This window comes from Nicotiana tabacum, chromosome 20, assembly GCF_000715075.1.
Source record: "Nicotiana tabacum cultivar K326 chromosome 20, ASM71507v2, whole genome shotgun sequence".
In the NCBI taxonomy this organism is placed as follows: Eukaryota; Viridiplantae; Streptophyta; class Magnoliopsida; order Solanales; family Solanaceae; genus Nicotiana; species Nicotiana tabacum.
This window is the reverse complement of record NC_134099.1, coordinates 46,059,675-46,081,604: the sequence shown is the minus strand read 5'-3', so window position 1 is coordinate 46,081,604 and position 21,930 is coordinate 46,059,675. Positions and strand designations below refer to the sequence as shown.

General features: G+C 37.0%; 1 protein-coding gene and 1 long non-coding RNA gene across 3 annotated transcripts; both read left to right on the top strand.

The window, feature by feature from the left end:
- Positions 1 to 2,710: 2,710 nt before the first annotated feature.
- LOC107824332 (uncharacterized) lies at positions 2,711 to 12,552 on the top strand. Of its 2 annotated transcripts, XR_001656835.2 has the most exons (4): positions 2,711 to 4,647; positions 7,279 to 7,340; positions 11,279 to 11,346; positions 12,315 to 12,552. It is a non-coding gene; the product is annotated as an uncharacterized LOC107824332 (long non-coding RNA). The 2 variants fall into 2 exon arrangements; XR_001656838.2 differs by lacking the exon at positions 11,279 to 11,346.
- Positions 12,553 to 15,003: 2,451 nt separating this feature from the next.
- LOC107824317 (uncharacterized) lies at positions 15,004 to 21,147 on the top strand. The gene is made up of 7 exons (XM_016651074.2): positions 15,004 to 15,339; positions 15,641 to 15,742; positions 16,018 to 16,132; positions 17,768 to 17,883; positions 18,791 to 18,979; positions 19,954 to 20,096; positions 20,296 to 21,147. The coding sequence occupies exons 1-7, from the start codon at positions 15,218 to 15,220 to the stop codon at positions 20,475 to 20,477; spliced, it is 969 nt and encodes a 322-aa protein (XP_016506560.1). The 5' UTR covers positions 15,004 to 15,217; the 3' UTR covers positions 20,478 to 21,147.
- The last annotated feature ends 783 nt before the right edge of the window (positions 21,148 to 21,930 follow it).

Below are 21,930 nucleotides of genomic sequence, written 5' to 3'. Positions count from 1 at the left end.
CACGAAGGGTGATGTCGTGTCATATTATTTGAGAGTAAAAGCACAAAGGGTGATGCCATGCCATATTATTGAGCATAAAAGCACGAAGGGTGATTCCATGCCACATCACTTAAGAGTAAAAGCATGAGTGGTGCTGTCGTGTCATTTCATTTATATTGTGATGCTTTTATATTATCGTGAGATTATGGCATGATGGGTGTTTCCGTGGAGGCGAGGATGAGGGACATGCATTATGTTGTGATATCTGCTTTCCATGTATATGTTCACGTCTTAATCTTGAGCGGTTATTGTCGTATTTATTGACCTCGTGTGACTTGTTGTTATTGTCATGTCCTTGTTCTCTATTTCAACCGTTGTTGTGTTATCCCTATCTCCTACTTGTTTAATTTGCTAACACATGCCTGTTTCCTACTATTATAATTACCTACATGTCGTGTATATCCTGTTGCATTTTTGTATAAGCCCTTTTTCTATGTCAGACATTTATGCCTCTACTTGTTAACTTGTAAAGATCATGTGTTTCCTTCTTATTTGTTACATCTGTACTTAGGCCTCCATCATGCTAGTTACCTGAAGTTGATATTGCTTGTTTTCCAATTGCTGCAATTACTCACATACTTTCCGCCTAGTCTTTTACTGTTGCTCACATGTATATCCTCGTTCATTACTTCTACTTGCGTATTTCCTACTTTGTAATTCCTATTATCGGTATTTTTGTCATCTAGTTGGTTTTGTTATACGTATATTGGGTGAGGACGAGATAAAAGCACAAAGGATGTTGTCGTGTAATTGACTTGATATCTGAGTACATTCCTCATGCTATGAAAGTTATGAAGTGACCGTGTTATTTATCGGTTTCATTCTTAGGAAAGGATTGGTCGAGATATTGTAAGATGCTAAATTGTGATCACTGCTAGTATTCGGTTATTGTTTTGCATATTCGTTTCATGTGTTCTTCTCTCTTATATCGTGGTATAGTTCTATTGCTGATTTTCGGTGCAGGTTTCATCAATGAGTATCTGTAAACTAAAAAGCCTCATCACTACTTCGACGAGGTTAGAAAAGATACTTACCAATATATGGGGTCGGTTGTATTGATACTACACATCTGCACATTGCATGCAGATTCTTGGAGCGGAGCTGCTGGTGATATCGGGTGCTAACTCTGAAGATGTTTCTGCATTCAGATATAGCTGCCACTTGTCCTTAGTAGCTTAGGTTTTTGCTAATCTATTATGTAAATTTCAAACAGATCGTGTAATAATGTGTACTAGCTTTGTAAATTTCAAATCTTAGAAGCTAATGGTTCGTACTACCAATTCTTAGGTCAATTTGAAAATGTTCAAATAATTCTTTACTATTTTCTTATAATCTCATTTGGATTGTATTTTCTGTTAGTTGGCTTACCTAGCGGATCGAGTTAGGTGCCATCATGACTGGTGATTTTTGGGTCATGACTACAGTGACCTAAATCCCCAACACCAGCCCAAACTCCACGTCAATCCATATCCAGTCCAGTAGAGCCCCTCTTACTAATCAAAGCGGCAGAGTTTTGCTTGCAAACGGCCCCGACCCCAAGTCAGATGGTCAACAATCAATTGTGGCCCTTCATCCTCATTGATCCAACGACCATGAACTCACTATCTTACACCCTTATAACTAATTCGGCTCCCTACCCCCCACCCCCAAAAAATACCATCTCTCATAAGCCTAAACACCTCTCATCTCTCCTCACTGTGTATCTGTCGTCCCCTACCACCGAAAATCGCCCACGGCTGTGGCACAACGCAAAATCCACCCAAATCTTCACCCCACAATCCCAAGACTCTCCTCAGTCCCAATCTACCGTTGATTTCACCAGAAAAACCTTCAAAAGCATCGAATAGCAAATCTAGGTTTTTCACCGAAAACCTAAAGTAGTCTTTTTCTCGATTTTCTTTCGAATCTTGGTCTGTGAGCTTGAAAGCGACATCAATCGATTGCTCTTGACAAGAGCAATAGAGTGATGATAGTTTTAACTCATTGCATGAACATCGGAGCTCAATCAAAGCGCTGTTGACCAGTTAATGGCTCTTCAATGTCCCAGTTAAGCTCATTTCTGGCTTGATGGAGATCCTTTTATCAGCCTATTGAAACCTAATAGGTATACCTTCCCCTTTTTTCTCATTCCAATTTAGGAAATAAGTGTTCAATGTTTTGTGTTAGCTTTTTACAATAGATTTAATTAGTTTAATTAGTAGAGTTTGTTCTTATTTAATAATCAAATATATTAGGATTAGCATGTGTTAGATTAATTAGAAATTAGGAACGATTGTTCTTGTGTTTGTATGATCGTTTCAATTGTTAGTTTGCATTATATGTTAATTACTGTTTGAAGTTGGTATTGATTGAATTGGGCTTGTCTTCGTAGGCGAGCCAGCCCGTCATTTGTTTTTTGTGGTGTTCGGGTAAGGGTCTGATTTTTGGGTTTTTGTTTGATAACCTTGGGTCATTTTTGACCCAGGTTTGTTTAATTAACTAGGCAGTAAAAATAGGGGTCCTGAGGGTTGACTTGGGAATTAACTGAGAGAGTCTTTTATACCTGAATAGGAGTTTCTAGAAGAGAGTAGAAAAGGGACTCACTAGCAAAAAGAGTAAAAAAGGGGGTCGGCTAGGAGGGACTTGAGGGAAAAATAACAGAATTAAAAGGGTTAAAAAAGAAGTACAATAACGAAAAAGAGTTGTGGGAATATATTTTGTAAAAATAGTACTATTCACACGCATTTCATAGACACACACTCAATTCTCAGTCATCTCTATTCCTCTCAAATACACTCACTCACGCATTTTAGAATAGAGAGAAAAGCATCTAAATTTTTGGGAATTCAAATTCAGATTCAAAAAGCTCCAGAAAACCAAAAACAAAAACAAACAAAAAAATAAAAAATCTCTCAAAGTAATTTTGATTTGTGCTAGACTATTTTGGTTAAGTTCTGGGTTTTCGAGTTGCTTTTGGATTTAAAATCAAGTCTGTTGCTGGAATCTCTGCTGTTTTTTTCTGTTTTTGTTACTGATTTTTCTGTTGTTTGGAAGCTGGACTTCATTCTTCTTCTTCAAACCCTTATTTGGTCGTTACTCTGCTATTGTTGCTTTTAGGCATGTAAATCTTCACATGTTTTCTCCTATTTGAGTCTATGGATGAAACATTTATTTACTTGTGTTAATTTGATGCCTAATGTTCTAGATTCAGCCTGTTTAAACTTCAACTTGCCTGTATTTTCCTTTTGATCAATACCTCATGTTATTCATGTGATTGGGTTGAATGTTGAATTGAAGCTCTGTTTGATGTTTATGAAACTATGAAATTGATTACCACTCATTTGAATTCATATGATTGTTTATATTGAAAGTCATTCCACGCAGTCCTAATTGCTTATTTGAGATCCCAAGAGCATGTTGAATAATAGTGTTCAAACGGGAGCTGTAGGAAGCAGTAATACACAATAGTGTAGTCAAAGGCAAAAGCTCTAAAAATTTCTCTAGGACTATTTGGGCTTTAAGTGCAAAGCACACTTAAAGTGTGGGCTTTAGTTAAAAAAGGCACAATGAAGGAAATAAATAAAAATTTGTATGTATTTCAAGACAAAGCAACAAATTCATTTATAATATTTTCTTTAGCAGTTAATACACTTATTTCTAATTATAGTTATTGTTTAGTGCCGCTTGATTCAAGAGAGAACTCATGGACAATGAGGCGCACGCCTCAGCCTTACACTGAAGTGCAACTAAAGCGAGGTGAAGCGCCCTCCTCGAGCTTTTCTGAGCTTCAGGGCTTAAGCATGCCTTAAATGAGCCTTTGACAACACTGGCTTGCATGTCTACTTGTTTCAGTATTTTCTTTTATTTCCCAGCTTGGTATATTGTATTGATAATGCTTTCATATGTGTGGCTTCCACAAACTGAGGCTACAATCATTCCATTTCTATGTGGATGATGGTCGAGAACAAAGATTGTTGATTTTCCATTGCAGGCTAAGTAGTGTCTTATAGCTTTTGAAAAAATGGTTGAAAAGCAAATGTTTACCACCCTTTTGGCAAATAGTTCATCAGAAATTATGATCGGTCGGTATATGACCTAGCAATGTGTAAATTATGATCCGTCGGTATATGACCTAGAGATGTGTTGTGAATTAGCTCACCTACTCCCACAAGTTATTTGATAGAGAAATTTATCTTGGTTACTAAAGCTAAACTCTTGCTTTAGTAACCTCATCATCATATAGTAACACAAGGATGCACTCTTTCAAGTACAACATAGTGATGTCATCACCAGAATGCTTCTAAAACTATATAGTACTTTGTGATTAATTTTAATGATGTATTTAATTTCTTTTCTCTTGCATTCTTTAAACAGGTGGGGGCACAAACTTCAATCAACACAGTGGGCCTTTATTTTGTTTAAGTTGGGAGTAATTCCTTGTTTCCGCAATTAAGGATTAAAAGCAAACTCGGAAGTATTTCACAATCTTGGATGACATTGAAGGAGCCACTTGGTATGTGGGGTGACAAGTATATCACTTCTAAAGGAATGCTGGAGCATCTAAATGTGACAAAAGACCAGTCTGATTACCTGTGGTATTTGACCAAGTATTTCAAACTTATAAATGAGGTTAGGATCAGACTGAACAATGGTTACTACCTTTAATGTCTAACACTCTTTCCATCACATTTCATATGACAGTATTCGATTGGATGCGGAGCTTGATCTAAACTAAAATGAATACAAGTGCAAGTTATTGACTTGATCCCAATTCACTTTCACTTAATTTGGAGCCGCTTGACAATAGGATTTGTCCAATTCTTAGGATAAAGCTTTAAAACCTCACCGCTTATACCACATTCTTAGGATGACATCTGTACTGGAGTTAAAACCAACTTCAAACACGAGAAAATTCCCGTAGAAGCCAAGCATTTTACATGACCACTCTGGTATCAGCTTGTTGCTAACTTAATATTAGACGTAAAACTAACTTAAAAAATTACAAGCAGGACACTTCTGGTTTAACCAGACTATTCTCTTTCACTGTAGTGCCACTGTTTATATGTGACTCTGTGTGTTTGTTTGCTCTTTTCCCTTTTTACCCCTTTACTTTGGCTTTTGAATCACTGGAGAAATATGATACTTAACCTTTAGTCTGAGGATTTAAAATTTGAGGACTGAAAGGAATATTAAAATATTAAATAAGGAAAAATAAACTTCTTTGAGGTTTGAGGATGGACAGAGCATAGTATCTCTGAGCTTCCAGTTTTGTTATCCTTGCATTTGGTTCAGAGTATGCTTGTAAATATTTTGCCATTAACAATGTCAAGTCTCTTTGGTCGAGAATCTACAAATATACCAACCTTTTTGGTACCTTTGGCTTTTGAGATGAATTGCTCGGTAGGCATCTATATTAATGATGTCGCATGTAATAATGTCACACTCTTAATTTTCTGTTGTCTCCCGGTTCTCCTCAAATCGTGTTTTATATTCCTTTAACAAGTGAATAGTCACATAACACAAAAGTCCGAGAAGTTATCTCCTGTCAAGAATGATTTAGAGTAAGCTTCCTTGCGTGCACCAAAGCTCCTTTGAACCCAGTCTACTGTCCTCTCTTTTGTGGCTGCATCCTTAATCCTGGTAGCATTAGGATTAGAGCTCCTATTTCCACCAGGATTTCCATTCCCAACTTCAAAAATTTCCTCCATACTAATCCTTATATTACTAGGATTAGGAACTCCTTCCTTAGCCACTGAAGTATTCCTGGCATCCTTAGAAATGGAGCTGGAATTTTCCTTATTTATCACCTGCTCCTTCTTCTGAACCTTTTTAGCTTCAATTCCTTGTTGCTTCTTCTGTTGTGCCTTGCTATTATTATCACCCTTGCCATCAGTAATCCTCAGTGTTGGTTGATCAATTTCCTCAACTTCCAGTGCATTAAACTTGTTCTTTGTTGACACTACCTCTGCTTTGTCCTTCCCCTTTCCATTGTCAATCTCCTTCTCCTTTGTAGTATCAATAATATGACCTCTATTATCACGTTAATACTTATTACTCCTTGCTTTCATCCACTCCTGCCTAGCCTGATTTACCATTGGCTTCCCCAAAACTTTACCACTAGAAAGTACCTTAGTTGAGTTAGCTGGAGTACCAATATATTCCTTCTCCTTCACCTTGTCATTACCTTGTTCTTCAGATTGCCTAAGCTCAGGATTGATGACCCAACACTCAGCTTCCTTATGGCCTTTAATCCTTTGAGGAAAATTTGACAGTAAATTCACCTCAACTTTCACCTTAGCACAGCTTGGTCTTGTGTCATTCTGAGTAGCCAAGTCCACATGTAAGGGCCTCCCAATTGCACTAGCTAATAAGAATACAAATTCTTTGCCAAAAAATTTAGGTGACAGATCTTGAAATGAAATCCAGGCTATAGCAACAGGCATTTCTTTAATAGGTTTCCACCAGGGATTCCACTTTGTACATCGCATCTGCCATATCTCACCTTGTATCTTCAAATAAAATGCTGGTTTTGATAATAAATTAATGTAATCTTCTATTAATGAAAGCTTAATAAGGACATGATTGTCCTTAATCAATCCAATAGAGCAATGACCCTTTAATTCACACTGTATAGGAATAAACATACGTAAATCTTGAATAACAGGCTTACCATACGAGAATTTGCCCAACACTGCCAACTGCAGTCCTTGTTGAGCAATGGATTGCCGAACTTCCTGCTTTTTCCATTTAATGATAGGCTCTCCATGGAGATATTCCACTAGTTTTAGGGTTACGTGGGTTGGAGTTTGCACGGCCGCATTTAATACATTAGGTTTAACTAATTGAGCATAGTTTTGGATTATTTTTGGGCTCGTAGATGTTTGGAGGGGCTGTGGGGATGGTTGGGACGACTGACTAGCCTCAAGAAGAGGCTAGCCAGTGGCCGAAGAAGCCATTAATGGCTTCGCGAGATCTTCGTGCTCAGTCGTCTCCTTTCGCCCGTCGCACCTCAAAACGACTTTTTACGCTCTCAATTGAGCTTTTACTTGCATTGAATTGTTATCACTTATTCTTATGAGGTTACTCCTATTGTTTTTTGCTATAATTTTGTTGTCAGTTTTTGATTTATTGCACATGTTACTTAACTAGTGAGTATAACATGACTTGAGCCTCGTCACTACTTTACCGAGGTTAGTCTTGATACTTACTAGGTTCTGACCGTAGTGTACTTATACTATACTTATGCATATTTTTGTGCAGATCTAGGTATTGGAGGCAGCGGACTTAGGCAGTGAGAGCTTACTTGACTACGAGAATTCAAGGTACAATTATATTGACCGTTGTAGCCCCTTGGAGTCCTATCCTTATACTAATACTATCATTTTACTATCCAAACAGTTGTACTTTGAGATATTCTTTTGTATTCCATTAAAACTCTGTGACACTAACTATCTAGCTTTAGGAGAGATTTGATTATAGCCATTATGACTTGTATTACATCTATTTCTGCATTTATGTTAAACTCAGCTTTATTATATCATGTTTTGTGAATTTAAATATTGATAAGTGATAAGATTACCTAGTTTTAGAGACTAGGTGCCATCACGACCCCTGAAATGGGATTTGGGTCACGACAAGTTGGTATCAGAGCTCTAGGTTCATAAGTTCTACGAGTCACAAGCAAGTTTGGTAGAGTCTTGCAGATCGGTACAAATATCCTCAAGAGGCTACAGAACTATTAGGAAAAGTTCACTTCTTCTATTTCTTATCATGCGAATTTATTGATTTTTTATTTTGAGCCTTTGTATTTTTATTCTCTTAGAGATGGTGAGGACACGAGCTTCAATTACTGATGATGCTGACCCTAGTGCCGGTGTTGCTAGAGGCTATGGCAGAGGTAGAGGTGGAGCACGCATCGCAGCTAGGGGCTATGATAGGGTCGCGAGTGAAGAGCCACCAGTAGCTTCAGTTGGGGAGTAGGCACCTGAAGGGCCCGTTGCTACCCCTGGACTTACTTTCTAAGTATGTTTGGGACTTTGGCTCAGGCAGGGTTGATTCCAGTTGCACCAACTACTTCACAGGCTGGGGGAAGAGTATAGACTCTCACTACACATACTTCATAGTAGTGGGCTCATATTTATCAGGCTCCAGGTGTTATACCGGTGCAACCAGTGATTGCAGTTCAACTCGAGGTCGATCCAGTTGTATTAGGTGAGGAGTAAAAGAGGTTAGAGAGGTTCCAAAAGTATCATCCTCCTCATTTTAGTGGTAGGGCTTCCGAGGATGTATGTTTCTTGGATCAGTGTTGCCACATTCTGCGTCTAATGGGTTTGGTGGAGTCCGGTGGGGTCAAACTTACTACTTTTCAGTTGATGGGTTGACATATAGATTGTGGCATATTTACGAGATTGGTAGGCCAGCTGGCGCAACACCACTTACTTGGTCCCAATTCTCTAATCTTTCTTTAGGGAGTTTATCCACAGACCTGCATGCATGAGTTATGCAGCGAGTTCGAGCAGTTGGCCAGGGGAGTATGACTATGTCTGAGTATGCTATGAGGTTTACAAATTTATCAAGTCATGCACCTGCCTTGGTTTTCGCTGATAGATAGAGAATTTGTAGATCTATTGAGGGACTTGTCTATAGCTTCAAATCGGGATAGCACGGGGGTTGGAGACTAACAGATACTGAGACTCCATTCCATCAAGTTGTGGAGTTTGTTAGGAGGTTAGAGCATACTCACATGTAGGAGAGATTGGATAGAGAGGCTAGGAGTGGAAGTGGGAGCATATCATTATGAATTTTATGGTTGGGCTACCATGGACTTTGAGGAGATTTGATGATGTGTGGGTCATTGTGGACGGACTGAACAAGTCTGCACACCTCATTTCATTCATCACTACCTACTCTTCGGAGCAGTTGGCTCGGATTTATCTTTAAGAGGTGGTTCGATTGCATGGTATGCCTGTGTCTATTATCTAGGATCGAGACACTCAGTTTACATTGCATTTTTAGAGAGTCATGCAATATGCGTTGGGCACACAGGTCGTGCTGAGTATGACATTTCATCCCCAGACAAACGGGTAGTTCGAGCGTACTATTCAAATCTTGAGGACATATTGCGAACCTATGTCATTAATTTCGTGGGATAGTGGGAATAGTTTCTACCGTTAGTAGTTTTAGCCTACAATAACAACTAGCAATCGAGTATCTAGATGGCTCCTTATGAGGCCTTATATGGGAGACAATGTTGTTCTCCAGTTGATTAGTTTGAGTCTGAGGAGGCTAGGTTGTTGGGCACTAATCTGGTCCGTGATGCTTTAGAGAAGGTGAAATTGATTCAAGAGAGGCTTCATATAGCGTAGTCTAGACAAAAGAGTTATGTTGATAGAAAAACTTGTGATATGGCAATCATGGTAAGTGAAATAGTTCTACTCAGAGTTTCGCCAATAAAGGGTGTGATGAGGTTCGGGAAGAAGAACAAGTTGAACCCTCGGTATATTGGTCTGTTTGAGATTTTGGAGAGAGTTGGTGAGGTGGCCTACGAACTTGATTTGACACCCAACTTATTGGGAGTTCATTCGATGTTCCAAATTTTTATGATCCGGAAGTACTATAAGGATCCATCACATGTGGTACATTTTAGCTCGGTGCAGTCTGATAACAATTTGACTTATGTTGAAGAGCTCGTGGTCATTATGGATATGCAGGTTTGAAAGTTGAGATTGAAGAATATTGCATCAGTGAAGGTCTAGTAGAGAGGTCAATCAGTCAAGGAGGTGACTTGGGAGACTGAGCATGATATGCAGAGCAGATATCCTTATCTTTTTGGTCCTTCAGGTATGTTTCTAAACTCATTCGAGGATGAATGTTTGCTTAGGAGAGGAAGAATGTAAATACCCGCTGGTCATTTTATGTATTTGAGCCATGTTATCCTTTTTTATGGGTTCTGTGTGCTTATTTATAGTTATGTGACTTACGGGGATGGTTAGTTTGGTTTCGTGGAAGTTTTAGATTGAATTGGAATACTTAGTTCCTAGTTTGGAGCTTAAGTGACAAGTGTTGACCAAGTTTTTCTTTAATGTATTTGACCTCATATCGGATGGTGAATTTGGACTTAGGTTCCTAGGTTGTTTTAGCTCTTATTGGCGAAAGTTGGCAATTAAGGGTTTAGAAGTTCATAGGTTTGACCCATAGTTGTCTTTGTGGTTATCGATATCCGTTTGATATTTCAAGTTTTGGAATAGGTTCGCATGGTGATTTATTGACTTGTGTGTAAAATTTGGGGTTATTCCGAGTTGTTTAGTCATGTTTGCCGTAAGTTCGAAATTCGAAAATTTAGATTAGTTCATTAAGTTTGAATTTAGGTACGATTTGTGGTTTTGATGTTATTTTGTGTGACTTGAGGCCTTGAGTAAGTCTGTGTTATATTTTGGGATTGGCTGGTGTGATTGGGTAGGATCCTGAGTGCCTCAGGTATGTTTTAGATGAGTTTCGGACCATTTGACTTATGTTTGGGGTTGATGATTTTCTGGTGTGCTGGTATTCATCGCGATCGCAGTTGAGGTATTGTGATCGCAAAGTGTGTTTGGTCGCTGGCAATCTTTTCTTCTTCGTGTTCGCGGTGGGGATGTTGCGGTCACAGACCTTGGGGAGCTAAAGCTTCACATTCACGGGAAGTCGTTACATTCACGTAGGCTTAAGTGATTGATGAATCGCAATCCCATCCGAGTCACGTTCGCGTATGGTCTTTTGGAGGCGGCTGATGACTTGTGCTTCGCAATTACGAAGTAGGTCCCGCAATCGTGAAGAGAACCCTTAGGCAAACTTAAATATTCTATTTCGAGGGTTTGAGTTATTTATCATATTTTGAGATTGGTGGCTCGAATTTGGGCATTTTTAAGGGATATTTACGATTTGGATTGGGGTGAGTATTCTTGACTTGGATTTGTTTATTATTCATGATTTCATCCTTGATTTTAGCATTTGATTGAAGAATTTAAGTGAGAAAAATTAGAGATTTTGGCAAAGCTTTTCTAAAATGAAAAATAGGAATTTAAACCTCGATTCGGAGTCGCATTTGGATGAAACTTGTATGGTTGTACTCGTATTCGAATGACTTTTCGGGATTTTGTGTCTTTTGTCCAGTTTTGGGAGGCATGCCCCCGTTGACTTTTTAAGTTTTGATAAAGATCAAAGATTTATTAATTGGAGTTGATTTCTAAAGCCGTGTTTGATATTATTGAGTTGTTTTTGCTAGATTTGACCCGTTTGGATGTCGATTCAAGAGGCAATAGCTTTTTAGAGTATTGATTTGGCTTATTTGAGGTAAGTATCTTGCCTAACCTTGTGTGGAAGAATACCCCTTAGGATTTGGCCTTAATTGCTTATTTGTATTATATGAATAACGACGTGCACATGAAGTGACGAGTGTGTACGTAGGTGTTATTTGTGGATTATGACCGGATTAGACCTTAGGCTATTAATATGCCTTAATTTTGGGATGTATTATATATGAAATATAGTCCATTACTTTGTGTCAATGAGAATATGATCACTACACATGTTTTAGTCGTGGTAATACTTTGTTTATTAAATACCCATCTGTATTTTATCATTTTTATGTCCTTGTGCACCTTGTTGACAAATTATGAACTCATATCCCTGATGAAACTTTGGCATTATTGTTTTGTGATTTAGTGGCATATGTGGGTATATTAGGTGTAGCGATACAAGTGTCTATTGTAAAATTGTCAGGGCGGAGCGATACGGATGGCTATGATACTGTCAGGGCGGAGCGATACGGGTAGCTAATGTGATATTATCAGGGTAGAGCGATATGAGTGGCTATTGTGATATTGTCAAGGCGGAGCGATACAGGTGGCTATTGTAATATTGTCAGGACGGAACAACACATGTGGCTATTGTAATATTGTCTGAGTGGAGTGATCCGGGTAGCTATTTAATTTTTTCAAGGCGGGGTGATATGTGTGGCTATTGTTGTTGTGATAAAAATATGGGCACGAGGGGCTATTTGTGCGTCTTTCTTTGTGATGACTTGTTGTTGAAACTGAGTCTTTACTTGCATTGAATTGTTATCACTTATTTTGATGAGGTTATTGCTATTGTTTTCTACTATACTTTTGTTGTAAGTATTTGATTTATTGCATATGTTATTTGACTAATGAGTATCACATGACTTGAACCTCATCACTACTTCATTGAAGTTAGTTTTGATAATTACTGAAAATCGAATGTGATAGATTCATACTACACTTTTGCATATTTTTGTGCAGACCCAAGTATTGGAGGCAACAGACATAGGCAGTGAGAGCTTACTTGACTGCGAGGATTCAGGGTAGAGCTGCATTACCCACGCGGTACCTTGAAGTCCTATCCTTATATTGATTTTGTCGTTTTATTATCCGAACAGTATTGTACTTTGAGATATTCTTATGTATTCTGTTAGAGCTCGTGACTCTGTACTTTCTTGTTCTAGGAATGATTTGAGTATAGCTACTATGACTTGTATCATCTTTATTTTTGAATTTATGTTAAACTCTACTTTATTATATTATATTTTGTTAATTTAAATATTAATAAGTGATTGACTTAATTAGTTTTAGAAACTAAATGTCAACCTGACTCCTAAGGTGGCAATAAAGCATGGTATAATTAGGGTGCAAATATCATTTATGTAGCCTATTATCAGGTACCTGACCTCTTGGTAGGTGTCAGAGGATGAGCATCTGCTGCAAATTGTAGTGATTGCAAAGAGTATCTTTAAGTGCAGTCCGTGATTCCTGCGAAATCCTCTGCCTCTTCTTTCTTTCCCTTTCTCCTTTTGTGTAAGGGTGGGCATCGGTCGGTTCGGTTCGGTTATGAATATTATCGATTTAGCATATCGGTTATCGGTTTACAAATATGATAAACCGATAACCAAATCGATAAGATATTGGTTATCGGTTAATCGGTTATTGATCATTATCGATTCGGTTATCGGTTTACCCGATAAGATAAATCAACTAAAACAACTTTATATCGGTATAAAACTGTTTTGCAATGTTTCTTGCACCGAGCTAAAACAATTTTATAAAACAACTTTTTTGCAAGCTAAAACAGTTTTATAAAACAGCTTATTTGTAATTGAGAAAGGTATAAAGACAAGCTGTTTTGCAACTAATAGTTTAACACTAAAATCTGCAACATAAAACAATAGAAACAGTTAACTAGTAGTTCAAGCAATGAGTTTAAATTCTTAAAGCTGATTCTACTTCTCTGTGATTTCATTCTTAAATCTGATTTATTTTTAAATGAGGTACTTTATGCTAATAATTTGACACCAACAAATAGGACAAAAACAAACGAAGAAAAAAAAAAGTAACAGAACAAAACAGAACAGTTAGAGTAGAGGAAAAAGCTGGAGATAAAAACTATGCAGAACTAAAATCAGACCTCAAGCCATTTTAGCGAAACAGATAATTTCATAAAATAGATAAATAAACGATTCCCACAAAAATCCAATAGTGAATGAATCAACACAATAGTGAAGTGAATCAACACGCAAAAATAAACGATTCCCTAAAAAATCAACACGAAGATTGAATCAAGGCAAAAATAAACAGAGCATAACCCAATAGTGAAGTGAATCAACACAATAGTGAAGTGAATCAACATGCAAAAATAAACGATTCCCTCAAAAATCAACACGAAGATTGAATCAACTGAAGATGAAGATGAAGGCAAGTAGGCAATCGAAGATGAAGATGAAGCAACTAAAACTTACACGAAGAATGAAGATGAAGCTGAAGAATGCGGCTGAGAAACCCGGCTGAGAGTGAAGTGAAGGGGGTGAAGTCTGACCTCTGAAGAATGCGGCTGACAGGCTGAGGCTGAGAAAGAATAGGGAAAGAATGAAACATTAGTATGTATATACTTAAGGGTAAAGTAGTAAATTCGTTAATCCTTATTGGGTTATCGGTTAACCCAATAACAGAATTGCCAAATCGAGCCCGAACCGATAACCCAATAATGAAAAAATTCTAACCGTTATCGAACCGTTAACCCAATAAACCCAATACCAATAACCCAATAAATAATTAACGGTTCGGGTTATCGGTTTTACTCGATATATGCCCACCCCTAGCGTTATGGTTCTCTTTGTAATTAAGAAACGTGTAGGGGATTTGTTTTCTTTAAAGAAATCCAACATGACTCGGTTCTTTTACACTCTGTTTCGATGATTTTTACTCATCATTTTATAATATAATATATTATATCGTTTTATAAATATAATATTTAAATAGATTGTACTGTTTGCTGTTACTAAATAATATTTTTATTGTTTGATTTGACTATATCGTAATATATTATAACTGATAAGTTTACTAAAATAGCGTCAATTGTTTTAAATATTAAATACATCAAGAATTACGCATAAACATAATTTTTAAAAAAAGATCTTTCTACTAATTTATCACCATTTATGTAGTTTGGAAACAAGATCAGAAACCTGAGAAAAGATTAACTATCATTAGCAAAAAATAATAATCATAGAATGATGGAAAGAAAATTTGGAGATTTAGATGAAAAGACACGAACCAATTCTAGAAACATCGAAGAAAACAAAATAGGTCAATATGTTGGAGATTTGAAGTTAACATTAAAAAAATAAAAAATAAAGGGTAAAATAAAATTATGAAGTAATAAACAAGGCATGATTGGAAAGAAAAATAGAAAACAGTTATTTTGTAAAATGAGGCTATGGATTTAACAATACAATATTATTAATTTTAAATAAATAATTATAATAAATATTATTTTAGAATAATAATACAATCCAATACAATACAATGGGGGTAACAAGCTGTTTGTGATATCCAAAATCACAAAGAAGAATTAACCCAATTGTCGAATATAATTCACATATATATATAAAATTAATTAATGTATAATGTATATATCAATTAAAAAAAAAGTAAATATTGAATCCAGCGGGCAATTTGTGTAATCAATGATCCACGTCCAGCTTCCGAAACTACATAGGAAGTATATTGTCCCCATTTCCCAAACTCTCTCTATTGTCACCCAGATATTCCAGCTCCCTATCAATACTTGTAGTGCAGCTAAATTAATACTGGAATTATCAATAGTCAATTAATCATAATCGGCAACAGCGACTGACGGTGAGGAAATCGGGATGTGGGTGCAGCTGATTTGTGGTCTAGTCGTCTACAGAGTCGTTAAGCGCTTCTTTTACGACGACGACCTTCTCGACACCGAAACCTCTGACTTCAATGCCCTCTTTTCCGTTGCACAAAGGTATATCACACTAGCTTTAAGATAATGATATGTGTTCGGGTCGGGTCAGCTTGTGGTTCTGAGTTAATCCACCCTTTACCTGCTATAGCCTATAGGTGGTCGTACTATCATTTTTGAACTTACTCCAAATGAGAAATTTAAAGCTAAATTATTTTCAAATATAAAAAGTTAGTTTCTTTTTGGAAGGGTTAATTTAAAAATAGTGTCTGGAACAGAGAGGTTATTTGGTTTCTTTTTTGTGGTCTTTTCCACTGATTGGTGATTTGATGAAAATTCTCATTTCCTTTTTGTGTGAAACTAGACTTGAGAAGATTTATGGGGGTAAGGTTTATGTTGGGCTTCAAATTCCTGACGCTGATTCTGGTTCTCGGCAAAGTATTGATATAGTTCTCGTCACACAGCGGTATGTATATCTAAATACATCAAACCCGAATGTTTAGTATATCTTTAAACAGTTCCTTGGTTATTGCTGTAATCTTAATGCTTTGTGTCTGAGTATTTTTTACACACTAAAGTTGATTTCTCTTTTCTGGTTTTCGATATTCTTTTACTTGTGTTGTGATGTTCAAGCTACAAGAAGGTACCTCAAGAATAACACTCTCTGTTATTAAAGAGTTCTATTTCTCTTCATTAGCCTGAAAGAAAACCAGGGGATAATATTAGGTTTTCGTTCTGCAGGGAAGCAGTAGTAATCTGTGTAAAGAATGTCTCGGGATTTGTGGCCGTTGATAAGGATGGGAGATGGGTTTGCACTGGAGGGCATAAACACAAGACCCAGCATATCTCAGATCCTGTGAGCTGAAAATCTTTGTTTTATTATTTGTTTGATGTTAGGGATTCAAACTAGTTGATGTTTGAAAGATTTGGTAGGTCCATCGAATCCTTGCCTTAGTGCCACAAGTTTAGTGAAATTTATGCTTCTACACTTGCACTGCTACTCATGAGGCCAAGTATCGCGCAGAGTTTGTATATTGTGCAAATTTCTAAACGTAAAATTGCTTAATGCCTGTACCCGAGTAATTCTCTTTAGTTCTACATGCTATTATTGTCTCCTTTTAGTCTTCATGACTATGCAAATAAGCTGTCTAAAATTTGTTCGTCATATTGTTCCAAGAAGAGGGGTTGCTCTGATGGGAAGCAACCTCCACTTCCAACCAAGAGGTTGTGAGTTCGAGTTTCCCAAGAGCAAGGTGAGAAGTTCTTGGAGGAAAGGATGTCGGGGGTCTATTTGGAAACAGCCTCTCTACCCCAGGGTAGGGGTAAGGTCTGCGTACACACTACCCTCCCCAGACCCCACTAAGTGGGATTATACTGGGTTGTTATTGTTGTTGTATATTGTTCCAAGAAGAACTATTATCTCTTTAGCTGTTTATATTCGGTTTCATAAAAAGTCTTTAACGGAAAGCAGTGGTGAGATAAATCCCATGATTTTCTACATGTCGAATTTCAAATTGAATATCAAACACCCTCTGAAGAGATAAGTTTCCTTGCTTATGTTTACTGCAGCAGACATTCTTTCGCTGAAGTTAGTTGTCCCATTAAAACACTCTACCAGTTATATCCCCTCTCATGAAACTGTTCTGTTGTTACAAAATATAAACTTGGACCAAACTGCATAGTTATTTTGTTGTTTCTGCGATTGGATGTTGATAGTATTGATTATTTCTACCCCAACTAATGCTGGAGTTGGCATGAACAATTTCTGAAATCCAATTTGTGAAATCTGAATAATCCCCCAACACTTTTTATGAATTACTTCCTATAATTAACTCAAGTAGCAAAAGAAATGCAGTTTGCTTCGTAGAGTCCAGCATTATGCTTCGGATGGTAATGCTTACAGAGAGAAAACAACTCGGAGCTCGATTAATAATATTAAACTCACTATATGAGTTTTCCATATTAGTTTCTCTGAAGAACCAAGTAGGAGTACCAATGTCATCCCTTATTCAATGAATGGGCTTGAACTGTCTGGCAAAGAAAGTATCTTGGAGGCGCAACTTTATGGCACTGTTGTTCATATGATGAAGCATATCCCTAAAGGCTCTCTCTGAGAGGAGATGCAACCAGGAGATTAGCAGTTGGCATTTGCTACTGGCTGTTTGATTGTGTGGAGAGTAAGCTCATCTTTATGCAATGGTAGTTATAATCCCTTGTCCTCGCAAAGTTTTATAGTGAGATTTTATTATGTTCTGCATTGAATTGCCGCTTCTAGGATAATTGGTGGGGGTACAATTTAATTCAAATACCCTCTTTTGCTTTCTTCTTTTCATTCTTGCATCATTTCTGTTGTGGTGCATGCTCTGGTTGACAATATCTTTTCATCGGGTAATTAAGTTTTGATCATATGGTTCCTTAACTTTGGAAAGGACTGCATGTGGAATTTTGCTTTTCTTAATTCCATCGCATGATTTAAGTTTCTATATTTCAGGTAGCAAAGGCAGCACGATTAGTTCCCATTCTTGAATCTTATCTCGAACAAAGGGGGGTTGCTCTTCCTGAAGGATACTTGTCTTCTAAAGTTATATGTTCAAACCCCAATTTCAGGCAAGCATTTTATTAAATGCTGAAATTAAAGTACTTCTTGCACGCTACTTTCTCAAGTTACTTCTTCTAGACTTAGAGTTGGTCAACAGACAACAGGTGTGACCTTAATGCTGGCTCAATGATTGTCCTTGTCCCAAATAAAAATACCTTTGTTCCTGATCCAGTATCATCGAGAAGCATAGTGTTGAAGGGAAGACTTTGTCACTAATCAGAAGATATATATAAACTAGTTATCTCCAGCAGCAGTTGTTTCAGAGCTTGCTGTATTGTTTCTCTTCATAGTTTTGAATCCTAAAGCCATAGTTTGAACTTAATGTAGCTTACACATAGCTTGGTTAAATGGGTTGTTCCTTGATGCTTAAGACATAAAAGACCCATCCAAACTCCTAATTAAGCATCTAAGTCTTTAACTTATTTGACATGTTTTCCTCGGTTGTCATGGACCGTTTCCAAGGTTCAGTGCTTGATTTTTCCGTCTGTCCGCACAGTTGCACGTTTCACCATCCTTTCCACGTAGGCTTTACATAATTTCACTGGTTGGAGTTCCTCAGTGATTAACCAGTCAATTTACTATGAAATTAAAAAAATTGAGTTGCTTCTTTGCAGCCTTTTGACTTTTATTTCATGCAAAATTAACCAACAACGATGTAGGCTCTCTGGCCTTAATAATACCAGAGCCCGGTTTAGAGCAAATGCGTAGTAGTGTCAGTTTATGTTAACTGCTTCTATGGAATAAGTCAATGTGTTAAAACGGAAGCAAAAAAATGTACTTAAGTGGAGTCCCATCGGGTTTTCTGTCATAAACCATTGTTGACGACTTGACGTTTAAATGTCACATTTTGTTTGTCTTGTGATTATTAAAGTTGCTTAGCATGGACTGGTCTAAAGCCTGTTTCTGCCTTTGCAGTGCCATTAACTCGGCCTCTTTTCCGCCCGAGATCATAACATATGACCAGTGGATGCAACTAAAACCAGAATATAAAAACATGCTTTCTGGTTGGATTAAAGGTGCATTTCGTAGTGGGAAGAAGGAAATGCAGGAATCAATAAATGAGAAGCTTAACTTCGTTCTTAATACAGCTCCAACATCGGATAGGTCTGTTGTCTTGCGTATATTTTTGTTTGTTTTCATGTCTAAATTCGATGATGTTTTCAGGAATTGGAGGAAAACAGTTGGTCCAACTGTTTGTCCAGAAGTAATGTATTTCAGATGTTTCTGTAATTAAATTATTTGCATTGTGATAAACTGGGAAGATATTGAAGAATAGCATCTATCTAGAGGAAGCTGGCTGTTTAATCCACATGGTCATAGGAAGTCTATCTAGTGATGAGACCCACTATTTGGATTTTGGTGACAGAGTGCAGTAAGCATTTAGTAGCATTACTAGTAAAGTTGAAAATATCAGTTTTCTTTGGAAAAAACATCCAAGATATGTCTTCCGTGTGATGGAGAGACAGAGGCAGATCTAGAATTTGAACCTTATGGGTTCCCAGCGATCTTAAATTAATATACAATAATAATGAGATAAAAGAACGATAACTGATATGGACTTTGCTTTCAGCAAGCTTTTTTTAATTGGCTGGTCTCTTTTAATTTGGCTTCATAGTGTTTTTATCTAAGAAGAAAAGAGAAACAGCACAGGTGCCTATTTCGTGAGAAAGACAGAAGTAAAGTTAAAAACTGCCAAATGAGATTCGAACCCTCGCCAATTTATTTTCAAAACAAAGCCAAAATTTGGGTCCTTTGCTGCTGAACCAACAACCAGTTTTAGTTTTGGGTTCCCAGCTAAAATTAACTTATACATTTAATATATTTCTCAATACAAATATATGATCGAGGCAAAAGTTACTGGGTTCCCGGGAACCCATACCATATACAGTAGATCCGCCCCTGTAATGAGAGGCGGAATGTGAACTTCAAAGAAATGAAAGTCATCACGGAAGAACAGCAGCTTGATGTGGAAATAATTTTCCTCATATTCTGTAAAATGAAATTTTAATTTGGTATACTCTCAGTCAAGTTTAACCTTTTCGTTCTAGGTTTACTAAAATTCTTCTGAATATATGCAGATTAGAGCTTAAAGGTAATAAATGTCTCCTTGGAGAGTTTCTGGAGTTCAAAGGAAACAGAGAAGATGTTCAGGAAATGAGAAGTATCAGGAGATCAAAAGTTAGTAGATTAGAGATCCAGAAAACGAGCATGTTTGGTCTGGGTAAGGAAACTAAAATACTCTGTAGTAAGGAAATTCTGCTGGCCTGATTCAGTTGAAGGATTCCTTATAATATCTTCATTATGTTGGTTAGACATGTTCTGCATCTTCATTATGTTGGTTAGACATGTTCTGCATGGCAAATCGATCTTATACTTTAGATGAAATTCTAAATAAAGCATTGTTGCTTTGCGAGATGCAGCTCATTCAAAGCTCAAAGTTCTATACTGCCCCCGAGTTTATCGGGAAGAAGGAGTATCAGCTTCTGAATGGAAGGAAGTCACTGTTCGATCCAGCACAGAAGTGAAATTTCAAACCCAAGGTTCAACTAAACCACGCAAATATAAGTTGTCCTCTGTCATTTCCATGTCACTGAGTGCCTGAGGTTAGCTGTTGTGAGTATAAATACTCATAATTCTTGAGATGGAGCAATGGTTTTATAAACTGTATAAACTATAGTTTATTTTTCCTTCCCAAGTTTTAAGCTGATATGCATACTAATAAGTCAACTGTTCATGTCCCATCGAGAATGGCAATTTCATGATCCTCCATGTCAAAGTCAATGTGCAATGTCGCTATTGCGCCCCTGCCATGAGGTCTTTTCCCATACATGGTGTACTAACTCCAGAAAGTAATGGAAAGAGTGGAGCTTGGATATGACAGCGGAAGCAGATTCAATCCAAGATTTGAAGTTTATGGATTCCTATGGCATGACAGTTACTAACTTACTATATAATAATAATTGGGTTTACAATCAAATATTTTTGGATGTTTAGGTGATTTCTTGATACATATACAGGGTCTAAGCAAAAGTTACTGGAATTTTGTGAACCCATAGATTGTGCTCTAGATCCGCCAATTTGGGTGTATTCCAGGTATAACTTATAGAACTTCCTTTATGATGTAAATGCACTATCTAGGCTTCTCCACTTGTTTTAATAGAATGTTGTAAGTGAATTGTGTGTCTATCATCATCCTTGCATAACGGTCATGTTATTCTTCTCTGTATGTTCCGATTTTATTGGATGTCCCAAAGGGATGAGTGTTGTTTATAAGGAAATTCTTTTTTGTAGTTTGTCTCTTACAATGACAGTAAACTAGTGTGACTGAACTCGGGATATTCTACAATAACTTATTCACTTTGGGGAGGGTTATTCTCTTTATTTATTTATTTATTCAAAAAAATCCTTCTTTTTTATTCTGAAGGCAAAATAATTTTGTAAGTAAGAGCGTAATCTCTTTGAGGTGGAGATGCTGAGACTATAACGGATGCTTAGTAATGTTACCTGGGTTAAGAGATAGCCAAACCATTTAAGAAAATAATAGACAATGCTCTCTGCAAAGTTAAAAATAAAACTCAGAGAACACTGACATAGTGTTTTAGTTTGTTGGTTTTTCATCTGATCCAAAATCATTGTTAAATGTGAGAGTTGTGAATATGACCTGTAAGCAGAATAGTTTTTGTTGTAGATGCTTACGCTGGTAAATCCTGTTGGAATGTCAACTGGAGGTTGCCCTCTTCAAACTAGTGTGAAAGTGTATGCATGTCAGTGCAACAGGACTAGGATTTAAAGGAAGTATGTTACGAAGATATTCTTCTACCGTCTTATCCCCCAGGTGTTAGGCCTTCAACCCTTCTCTATGTTAACCGGGAGAAATTCAAAAATAGCTAGATTTATAAGTGATCATTCAAAAATAGTCATAGTTTCAAAAATAATTGAAATTTTACTACTTTTCATGTAAAAATAAATTTGAACGAAAATACTGTTCAAAATTCGAAAAAATACTCCAGTATATTATACTGGAACTTTCCGCGTGTTGGAGTTCTAGTATAATA